Source organism: Rhineura floridana, chromosome 12 (assembly GCF_030035675.1).
Source record: "Rhineura floridana isolate rRhiFlo1 chromosome 12, rRhiFlo1.hap2, whole genome shotgun sequence".
Lineage (NCBI taxonomy): Eukaryota > Metazoa > Chordata > Lepidosauria > Squamata > Rhineuridae > Rhineura > Rhineura floridana.
The window spans coordinates 44,913,010-44,924,672 of record NC_084491.1 but is presented as its reverse complement, the minus strand read 5'-3'; the positions used below and the strand labels follow the sequence as shown (position 1 = coordinate 44,924,672).

At 50.0% G+C, this 11,663-nt stretch overlaps 1 protein-coding gene across 1 annotated transcript; it reads left to right on the top strand.

Annotated features, from left to right (window-relative positions):
• The first annotated feature begins 2,256 nt into the window (after positions 1 to 2,256).
• APOA4 (apolipoprotein A4) lies at positions 2,257 to 10,092 on the top strand. Its single transcript, XM_061592536.1, has 4 exons — positions 2,257 to 2,291; positions 6,334 to 6,426; positions 7,167 to 7,293; positions 8,826 to 10,092. Exons 2-4 carry the CDS (start codon positions 6,375 to 6,377, stop codon positions 9,751 to 9,753), a joined length of 1,107 nt encoding a protein of 368 aa, XP_061448520.1. The 5' UTR covers positions 2,257 to 2,291; positions 6,334 to 6,374; the 3' UTR covers positions 9,754 to 10,092.
• Positions 10,093 to 11,663: the final 1,571 nt, after the last annotated feature.

Sequence of the window (11,663 nt, the reverse complement as noted above, 5' to 3'; positions counted from 1 at the left end):
GAACCCTGGTCTCCCAGGTCGTAGTCCAACACCCTAACCACTATGCCACACTGTGTCTCCTTTTTGATTTAGATGAGAAATAATATAGACAGGATGTGGGGTGCTTATTTGCAAGCAGATAATCCCACCTGAGAAAGGACTGGCTTGACCCACTTTGCCAGCTGTATGTAGTCAGGGATGGTTGAGGACCACTGTGTGGCTGTTCACTGGAGTCTCCCAAGTTCACCAAATCAGGATCTCAGGGACACCAAATTCTTGTTGTAGCCACGATGACTGTAAGACAGCTAGCACTAGAAATAGGGTTGGGGGTAAAACTGACCCACTAGCAGCCTCCTTGTGCAAACTACACAGATAAGCGTTTTCTGCTCATCGTGGATGCTGACCCAGATCCATAACTGGGGTTAGGAAAGAACAAGAGGTGCTCTGCAACAAAACGTTGCAGTGTGGAGTGCTTCTGTTCAGGGTGCCAGCCTCTCTATTCCACACACCCCTCCCCAGGTTTTCTACCACCACCCTGATCAGTCAGCGTTCTGTGTTCATGGGACCGGCTCACTTTGGGTTTTTCCCATCCATTTTGTTTTTTAGGGTGGTGGGTGATAGGGACACACTTCTGCTCAGTCCCAGCAGTGCTGAATTCTTTCTTTTACTGTTTAATATGTATGCTTTTTACTGACCTTTGTAATTTTATTGTATTTTACTCTATGTTGTGCACCGCCCTGAGAGCCTTTTGGCTGTGGGGGGTATAGAAATCGAAATAAATAAATAAATAAATAAATAAATAAAATGTCTCCATTAAAGGTGGGTATATCTGAGGACATGGAAAAATAGCTTCTCAGGGTGAACCAGGAAGTGACCTCTCCAGACAATGAGATGTCTCTCTCTCTCTCTCACGAAGGTTGTGTGCCTGTCTCTGCTGCCCTCCCCGCCCCCCATGTTGCTTACTATCCTTTCTTTGTATTTATTTATTTATTATTACATTTATATCCCACCTTTCCTCCAAGGAGCTCAAGGGGGCATACAAACATGGTTCTCCCCCTCCTGATTTTATCCTCACAACAACCCTGTGAGGTAGGTTAGGCTGAGAGACAGTGACTGGCCCAAAGTCACCCAGTGAGCTTCATGGCCAAGTGGGGATTTGAACCCAGGTCTCCCAGGCCCCAGTCCGATGCTCTAACCACTACACCACACTGGTTCCCAAAATGAAATATAGCTGGGCCATAATGGGAGAGACTCCCATGAACAGTATTTAATGTATTGTGTTGTCATTCAGCCGTTTCCCTTTGAAAAGGTCCTTTCTTTGAGGATGGCCGCCCTACGTCCAATAACAGAGTGGCCTGGTAGGGCGAGATGCAAGAGGTTCTCATGTATGCTGTCGTATTTGGATGCATTTATTCTTTCTCACTGGGGCTGTCCCGTCTGCCCTATGCAGAATGCACACAGAAAAGCTTAGGCCATAATACATTTCTTTTCTCTTTTAAGATGCCTTTGGACTCTCTTGCTGCTGCTGCTGCTGCTGCTGCTGCAACGAATTGAGGGTTGTGTCCAGTGCTACTCCTACTCAGAGTAGACCCTTTGAAGTTAATGGACATGACTAACTTGGGTTCATTGATTTCAGTGGGCCTACTCTGTGTAGAACTTAGATGGATACAACCCTAACAAACCAGCATACATGGAATCCCTGCGCCTGGCTGTCCTCTGTCCCAAACCTCCTCAGGCGGACCCATCGTCCTGCCTGGCCTCCTGGAGACCTGCCCAAGCTGGTCAACTTCGCCAATTCTCTTCCTGGTTAAATGGATGAATCTCACTTTGGGTTTATTGTTTTCTGCTGGAGCCTGTGGCTTGCCTTGCCTGTCAGAGCCGCCTGATTGTCCAGCAGGCAGTTCTCCACTCGCACCTGGCTGTGGTCTAAATTACGCAGGCTGATGGGCCCGAAGTATGAGCTCACTGCCAGGAGCTGAACTGGGTACTCCCTTCCAAATGGTGAGTCAAGTATGTCCTGCAATGAGGGACAGCTGTTTGTTAAAATGGGCATCTGCGAAGTTTGAACTACCTTGTGTTACACAACACAGCAGCCTTAAGAGATGAAAGAGCTCATCTTTGGACTCTCCTGGCCATTGCCATCCCTGGCTGAGCTCTGCCCCTCCATCCTGTACATCAAATCCACCTCACCTTGGACTGTGATCCCAAGATAACACATTCCAGACAGAGCAGCAGGGAGCAGCTCCATAAATTGGTTTCTTTCTAAACCAAGAAAGATGCCTGGGAGCCTGAAAGCCCCATCCGGGCAGATGGTGGGTTGGCTGTTTTCACTTGGTGGGGAGGGAAAGGCACCTTGCATAAGCTCAGAGGCACAATGCAATGTAGTATTTGCTTCACATATTGCAGAGGTGAGCAATGGCAGCAAAATCAGGCTCCAAGGCTGAGCTCTGCCTCCCATCTCCAACAGGGATTGTGCTCTAATGATTCTCTTTGGTAATGGGGGGGGGAGAGAGAAGGGAGTGCTCGGTCCAGCTAATACAGATTTGTCTGTATCCTGGCAAGGGGAGAGACTTTGGCCCTTCCGTCACTAAACCAGGAAATGGCCAAGGGTTGCAGCACCACACCTCGTCATCAGCCACTCAGGCAGGAATCTAAACCCAAAGCTCTGGGGGCCTGGTGAGATGGAAGGTGACTGGCTCCAGGACCTCCCACGCCCTGCCCAAGCGCTGCTGTCATCAGAAGCTGGGTGGCGATGTCACTGTTGGAGAGTGTGGTGTTCAGACTGGCACCCCTCTCTTTTGATGCTGGCTGGTGGTGTGCGCGCAGCATTTTTGCTTCATGCTGGGGCTTACAGACCAAAGAAAAAAAGTGGGGTAGCAGCAGGTGGGGAGTGGAGGTGGGGACCACAACAGGTCTGGAGAGAGATCAAAGTAACTACTGGCATACACAGGTGTGCGTGCACATGGGTATACATGTAATCCTGGTGCTCCTTGAAATAAAATTTATTTCAGGCCTGGCACATTTTGGAACAGTCCCTCCTCAAGAGCATTGTAAATATACTAATGCATACATACCAAATGGGATAGTAAAGTATAATACATTCTCAGACTCTTATACTGGATGAATATGAAATAAAATAGTTAAATTACTTTATGTATTCCCCCCCCCAAAATTAGAATGTATCTAGTAAAACCAAACTGAAAACACCTCTACAAAGAAAGGAGAGGGAAGAATGAATAAGTCTCAAAATTAAGCCTGAAAACTTTAAAAATAGATGTATGTATATGTCTAAAAAGTAATCATATAAACATATATATGATTTATATATCATCTATATATGACCAAGCAACCCTAATCCTGTATATGACCAAACACAACCAAGAAAAAGTAAAACTGTTCAGCGTAGCAATTCTTATCAAACGCATTAAGGCATTATGTCTGCAATAAACTTTAACACCCAGCCTGAAGAAGAGTTCTAGTTAGTCAGACACTCCTTTTCTTACTCTAGTGATAAACCATTTTGTTGTTAAATGGGACAGAAGGCCTTTTCTGTGGTGGCTTCCAAATTTGGGAACTCCTTGCCCCCTTGATGTACAACTGGCCGTAAAATTGGGGACTTTCAGAAAACGCACAAAAGCGTATCTTTCCCCCCTGGTTTTTGGGTGTGGGCAGCGATTCTTTACTTTCTGCATATAATTGTATTGTTTGGTTGTTGTCTTAATTGTTTTATGTTCAATGTATTTTATTGTTTGTTATGTTGTTGGGACCTTTAGTGAAGGATGGGTGAGAAATATGCTAAATAAAATAAATACTTTTTTGTTGTAAGATAGCTAGATTTGTTCAACACCAGGAAATAAAAGTGGCAAATCAGTGGTATCTCAATGAACAAAGGGGTCTTCCCTACATATTTCAACATGTTATTGACATCTGTGAAATGACTAATAACAGTTTAGTAAAAACTCTACAAGAATGGCATCACCAGATTTCATGCATGTGGGGGCTGCCTCTTGTCTGCTCTTTATTCCTCTGTGAGGAACCTGCTCTTTCGTTTTCAAAAGCATCATGAAGTCCAAGAGGTAAAATGTTGGAAGATGAGCATCCTTGGAAGCTAAACAAAGCTTTTTCTTCACCTCTGAAAACTGATGCACATAGGGTGATCCTTGGGTGGCCAAAGGACGGAGGTGCTGCGGAACCCCCGCTGTTGTGCTTCCTCTTTGGGGGGCGAGCCCCCCAAATACCTCTGCCACAAGCAGGTACGGGGGAGGGACACACGTCGCCTCCCTCCTGAGTGTGCATGAGAAGAACCTGTCTGGGCCAGGCTTTAATTGCCAAGTGGCACTGCCACCTTCTTTGAGTTTCACCTTGCAGGAGCCAGACGACTGGAGACTCCTGGCAGCGCCATTGGCCCTGTGGCTGGGATCCGTGGCTGCTGTCTTCAGGCAGACGCATAGCCCATTCCTCTTCCAGGATCTGGGAGCAGGCGGAGAGGAAGAAGACACTCTGGTGGGGGGACTGGCCAGGGCAAGGGATGAATCCTGAAAAGAGGGTGCCGGATGAGGTGCTCCCTGACTCACAAGCCCTACTGCTAACTCAGTATGTGTGGACCAGGAAATGGTTATGGAAGTGAGGAGGGTGGAGAGAGAGAAATGAATGCATTCTGTACATGCCCAGAGACTGTTTTCTTGCTCTTGTCTCAGAGTTGTGCCCTGTCACTGAAAACCAGTTCTGGGTTGTGGCCAGGGTGGGCGTCACCCTCTTCACTGGCAGGTTAATTCACAGGGACTGTGGCAAACGTGGCTCCTGCCCGGTAGAGCTGCATCCCACCCAGGAGTGCTATAGCGATCCGGAAGGGGCAGAATGCCCACCCCTGAGCCCGGCTGGAAGCGTGCTTGGCTGGGGGACCAGCAACGTCCCGGCGTCTTGGATCTTCAAGCCACACTCGGCTGAGGGCAAGCTGTGTTCACCCCTGGTTTACAGCCAAACTCTCCTGGCCATTCCATTCCAGGCCCCTTCACTGTACACACCGATGCAATGAGTAGTCCTCAAGCATTCATTTGTATATGCTCAACCTCGCCCCCTCCCAAAATAAGTGCTGGCTTGCCTTCCTGGCAGAGGCGGCTGTGGGGTGTGTGTGGGGAGAGATCCCCTGCTCCTGCTGCTGCTGCTGCGCCCTCTCCTTGCCCAGCAGATAAGGAAGGCGTCTTGTTGCCATCCAGGCCTCCACGTTGTGCTCTTGCTAAAGTCCAACTGCTTGAGGATGTGTCACCAGCCTGCGTGGAAGCTGCAAGGAAGCCTGCGCTCGGGGTATAAATACAGGTGGGCAAAGCAGGCTGAGCAAGAGGCGAGCAGCCCTGAGGGGAGAAGAGGAGGTGAGCTGAGCTGGCTGCAAGGGGGGGGGCTGGCTTGGGCACGGCTCCTCCATGACTCTGCAGGCCGCAGATGTTGGGTCAGTCAGGACCTCTGGCCCTTTGCGGCTTGGAAGGAAGGTGTGGGGGAGCTCCTTTGCTCTCCGCGGACCTTGAAGGGGGGCATTATTTCTGCCCCCTCGTCCCTCTCCCAGCCTCTAACGGTAACCAGAGCAGGCAGCACCTAGCCAATTGTCCTCCGGCCTGACCTTTTATGTTTTCCTGGAGGGGGCTACTGTTTGGTCCCTGCCTCGCCTTTGCGCTTTCCTGCAGCTCAGATTCAGGGCTGACCTTTTCTTCACGCAGCAGCACAAACACTCGGGAATTTGCTCCCACAGGAGGCACTCACGGCCACCAGCTTGGATGGCTCCAAAAGAGGATTACATGTATGGATGACAAGGCTATCAGTGGCTGCTAGCCAGGATGGCTCTACTCTGACGCCACTCACAGCTGGAGGCAGCGTGCTTCCGAATACCAGTTTCTGGAAACCGCAGGAGGGGAGAGTCGCTCTTGTGCTCAGGTCCTGCTTGCAGGCTTCCCACTGGGATGTCTCCTTGCCCACGTGTGAGCAGCAGGCTGGACTAGATGGGCCCCCTTTGGCCTGATCCAGCAGGCTCTTCTGATGGTCTTATGCTAACTTAAGTGCCTTATTCAGCCTTTGCCAACCTGGTGCCCTCCAGATGTTGCTGGACTACACCTCCCATCAGCTTCAGGCAGCAAAGCCCTATTGTCTTTTCCAGCATGGCCTGAGTGGGCTGGGGCTGATGGGAGTTGTCGTCCAACAACATCTGGAGGGCACCAGGTTGGCAAAGACTGCTTTAATTGATATAGAAAGGATGCAGAGAGCTATATGTGAGAAGGCAGGGGGGAGGGGATGCTGCAGCCGGGCTGACATTTCTGGGACACCCACTAAATCAGTTTTGACCCTCCCGCCTCTTCTCTTTGGCAGATCAGATTTCTGAAACTACTTCCACAACCCCCCAGACACGAATGATGACTCCGAAGGCAGTTGCCTTGGTTCTCAGCCTCTTGGCCATCACAGGTAACCCAGAAGACCATATTTCTAGATATTGAATTGGTGCATTTTAGAGCTGAACAGTAAATCTAAATATTCTTCTAGCTTTGAAAATTCTAAATGACCGTCTCCTGCTGTTTGCTGGCAGAGGAGCTGGCCAGAAATTAATTCAGAAATATGCAGAGGTGCTACATAGCTATGATCTAAGGATTTACGAGGGATGTTTGCCTCACAACTCAAGTTTAGCGAATGAATCTTGACTTACAAACAAGCTAAAGTCTTGTGAGTCATGCACCACAGATTAATTCTTTACAAAAGTGCTTTGCTCAGCTGTCTCAAATGGCAATAACATTGTTTAGGAAAACTCCATGAATCAGGAAGGAGAGGCACAAAACTGGGAGAATTGGATTTCACAGCGGGAGGAAGATAGAAAAACTGGGTTCCTTGTGCTTGGGATGAGAGGGAGAAGGGGCAGATCTGAGTGTTGCTGGGTTGGCATATTCACCAGAAGCCTATAGCTGGCCCTCCTGTGCCCGGCTGGCTACATACATTAAACCTGGCAGCAGTCTGGCTGAGGGAGCTCAACTGTTTGGGCACGAGAGCTGTGGCCACCACAGGCTTCGAGGACACAGGTCCCCAATGTCTCCAGAAGTGATGGGAGCTCAGCTGTGGATGTGCAGAAGCTGGCCCCCCAGAGGTGGAGTGGGGCAGGCGCTGATCCGGGCCATACACAGTGGCACCCACTTGCCTCCTTTCTGTTCTTGCAGGGGCCCAGGCCAATATCAACGCTGACCAGGTGGCGGACGTGGTCTGGAACTACTTCACCCAACTGGGCAGCAATGCCCAGGAGACAGTGGACCAGCTCCAGCAGTCAGAGATCACCAAGCAGCTGAAGTGAGTCGATGCTTCTTCTGCAGGGGCCTGCAGAGCGGTGGAGGGTGGGCTCTTGATTGCCTCCAGGCTGGAAAGAGAAGGCTGTTCTGCTTAGAGAAACCTGCACCCCTCCTCCCTTGTCTGAGCTTCTCCATGTGCTTGTGAAAGCAGAAGGCAGTTTGTAGGAAGGGAAAGGACCTGCCTGGCAGGGAAGCCATTTTAGTTGGGTTCCAAGTTATTTTATGTTAAATCGCTTGATTCTGCTCTTTTGCCACGTGAGGTTTTTATTCTGCTTCCAATTATTATCATTATTATTATTTTATATACTACTTACTGCCACAAGAGGCTTCTAGGGAGTTGACAAAGGATAAAAACCAGTTACACATTAAAATATAAGCAGCCATAATTAAAATATACAATAAAACAACCCAATTAGAACATTAAAATATAAATATCCATAATTAACATTTGCGATAAAATAATCCAATTAAAACAACGCAGCCATTAAAACAGGAGACCCTGGTGTGCGGTGCAGCCCCTGAAAAAAGCAGATTTTTAGCTGCTATGTTATGGTTTTCTTGTTTTAGTGTACTTTGATGTTCTTTATAGCTGTTTGGAAACTGTTTCTAAATTGAAAGCAGTCTGCAAAAATCATTGTTTTTAGGGAGAGAGGGTGGATGGCTGCTTATCAGGGATGCTCAAGTAGTTGTGAGTTTCCTGCATTGGTGAGGGGCTGGACTAGATGACCTTTGAAGTACCTCAGAATTCTATGTAATGCCTACATAAATGAACACACTCACAGACACACAATGGTCAGTAGGTAAGGTAGGGCTGGCACTGGCATTCTCTGGGGGTGCCTGCTGGGGGTGGGCAGGCATCCCTCTCTCTCTCTGTGCCCCCTTCCATTTTTAGCCCACATGAAATAAGATTAGATGCTGCATGCAGGCCTTGTGCTGCACGTTGCCCACCTCTGGCGTAGGGCACAGTCCCCGGGGCTGAAGAAAGGAACTTTCTGGGGGCCTCATACAGACGGGTGGTGGTGCAAAAAGCGGGTGTGTAACTGTCCTCTCTGTGCTCCATCCAGGCAATTGAGAGGCATTCTCACAGTTCAAGGACACCTGCCAGCCACGTATCACTAGAGGAGGGTGCCAGTGAGGGGTGTGGCCTGGGTAGAGTCCCGAGGGCCAGGTGGAGTCATGGAGAGGGCTGGAGGGCCACATTTGGCCTCAGCTTCCCTATCCCTGCTGTGGGGTGCAATCCCTGACAAAATGCATTGCTGCTGTTCTCCCTGAGCCGGCTAGAAGGGGACAGGCCTGCCTGGGAACAAGCCATGCAGGGGGCTGGGATCACAGACGCAGGGGAAAGCCCCACTGGGAAGCGCCACGAGTCTTGGCTGCGTGGCCCAGCAGCAGAGGTGGAGAGTCAGTGGTGCACCCTGGGTCGGCACCACAGAGAAAACAGTGTCACTCCGAGGGCTCCCTGGTTCGAGCGTTTTGGGAGCCAGGGAGTCCTTTCTCTCTGCTCCTCGCTCACCAGCGTGTCCTCTTCCACAGCGCCCTCCTCCGGGATAACCTCCAGGCCGTCCACACCTACGCTGACGAACTGAAGGAGCAGCTGATTCCCTTCGCCACCAACGTGCACGCCCGGCTGGCAGCCGACTCCGAGAAACTGAAGGAGCAAATCCGCCAGGAGGTGCAGCAGCTCCGCGCCCGGATCGTCCCACATGCCGACGAGGTCCACCAGCAGATCAACAAGAACATCCAGGAGCTGCAGGCCAGGCTGGCCCCTTATGCCGAGGAGCTGCACGCCCAGGTGAACAGAAACGCTGCAGAGCTGCGCAAGCAGCTGGAGCCCCTGGCCCAAGAGCTGCAGGCCAAGGTGCAGGAGAACATTGGCAGCCTCCGGGCCTCCCTGTCCCCCTACGCCGACGAGCTGCAGCAGCAGGTCAACCAGAAGGTGGAGGACATCAAAGGGCAGCTGACTCCCTATGCTGATGACCTGAAGGCCAAGGTGGACCAGACCATGGCCGATCTGCAGAGTAGCCTGTCTCCCTACACCCAGGATGTCCAAGCCCAGCTGGACCGCCAGCTGGAGGTGCTGTCCTTCCAGATGAAGAAGAGCGCCGAGGAACTGCGGGCCAGGCTCCTGGAGGGGACCGAGGAGCTGCGGCTGAAGCTGAGCCCTCTTGCCCAGGAACTGAGGGAGAAGCTGCAGGAGGACACGGCTGGCCTGCGTGAGTCTCTGACTCCCTTCGTGGAAGGCCTGAGTGGGAAGATCGACCAGCAGATCGAAGAGTTCCGCCAGACCGTGGGGCCCTACGGGGAGAACTTCAACAAGCTCCTGGTGCAGAAGGTGGAGGAGATGAGGCAGAAGTTGGAGCCCTATGCTGGCGAGGTAGAAGATCACATGAGCTTCCTGGAGAAGGACGTGAGGGACAGGTTCACTTCCTTCTTCAACACCGTCAAGGAGAGTGGAAACTAAAGGGGCCCCTTTCCTCTTTATGTAGCCCATAATGGTAAAAGGCGCCTTTTATTTCTGACACCACAGCTCCAGCATGCCTTGTGCTTGAAACCTTGCACAATGTCCTCCTGACCTTCCCAGGATACGAATGAGAAACAAGTCCCAAAATAAGTCTCCCAGCAGGATCCCAGATGCCACAGCCTCGAATAAATGGGGATGGGAGCCCCAGGGCCATGCAGGAGGAGGCCTGCCTGTTGGGACAATGCTGGGCACCTTTCTCTTACTGTCTGTCCATTGCTGCTGGCAGTGCCCATGCACTGCAGTGTGCACAAGCGCCCATGCGCGCACACACACGCACACTCTGCTGAAATAAACAAGCAACTCGGCAATGCATGCATGCGACTCCGTCTCTTTGATTGAGAGAGGCAGCCTCATGCCTGGGCTGCCTCAGAGGGCAGTGGGGACGGGAGAATCTGATCCCAGTATTGAAACTGTTTTGAAGAATGGAAATGGGGGTACCCTAGGCTGAATAGATGGGACAAAGCTGAGGCCCAGTAGAGAGACTCTTCTCACAAAAAAATACAAATTTGCAGGGTTTTTTTTAAACCTGCTTCACAAATAGGCCTGTTGCCTGCCTCTGGCACTATTGGTTGAGTTGTTGTGATGCCAAGGAATGTTCACAAGCATTTTAGCTGCTTGGGGAAAAGGCTTCTGCAACAACAGCTACATCTGACACAATGTGGGGTCTCTGAGCGGAAAGGAAAGTTCATGTCGGGTGGGAGAATTTATATTTATTTATTTATTTATTTATTAAATTTCTATACCGCCCCATAGCCGAAGCTCTCTGGGCGGTTCACAACAAACCTTACATGGGGCTTAGAGAGGGAGAGGCTGGGTGGTAGGTAGGGGACTGTGGCCCAGGAAATAGATGCTTTTCTTTGTGGGCAGAGACGAAAGTGCTGCCCCTGAATCCCACAAAGAGCTCTCTCCCAGAGACGAAAGTGGGTTTGATGAGTGAAGAAGCAGCATCATGGAAGAGATGGTGTGGATCCAGTTCAGGACTTAGAAAACCAGGGCAGATATGATCAAAAGGAGGGATGGACACAAATATTAAAATATCCCTACGTTTCCACCACATGCAAAATCATTCAGGTACTACCCAGTGAGGCTGAACAACAGGCTTAAGACTACACTCTGTAAATCAGAATTTTGGCTTGCTAGTAGAAAAGGCTAAATTCTTACAAGGTCTGCCACTCCACCTTTAGACATGAAGTGTTAACAGCTCCATTTTAGCAAAGTTTCTCTGAACCAATTTGCCAGGAGATGAGAGCAATGCTTTGATCTAGCATCACGTGATATTTTAATGAGCCTTGCAAGGCACATAGCTTTGATCTCCTGCAAAGCTTATCTTGATTGCTAATTACATTGTTTAGGAAGCTGGAAAGTGACCAGGAGAAGGAGAAGGTGGCAAGGTCAGGTTCCAAAGCCGGAGTGAGGGGAGGGGTGGCAACTTTAAGAGCCCACCCATGCAAAATTCTAGAGTTGGAAAAGGTTCAGAAGAGGGCAACCAGAATGATCAAGGGGATGGAGCGACTCCCTTACGAGGAAAGGTTGCAGCATTTGGGGCTTTTTAGTTTAGAGAAAAGGCGGGTCAGAGGAGACATGATAGAAGTGTATAAAATTATGCATGGCATTGAGAAAGTGGATAGAGAAAAGTTCTTCTCCCTCTCTCATAATACTAGAACTCGTGGACATTCAAAGAAGCTGAATGTTGGAAGATTCAGGACAGACAAAAGGAAGTACTTCTTTACTCAGCGCATAGTTAAACTATGGAATTTGCTCCCACAAGATGCAGTAATAGCCACCAGCTTGGACAGCTTTAAAAGAAGATTAGACAAATTCATGGAGGACAGGGCTATCAATGGCTACTA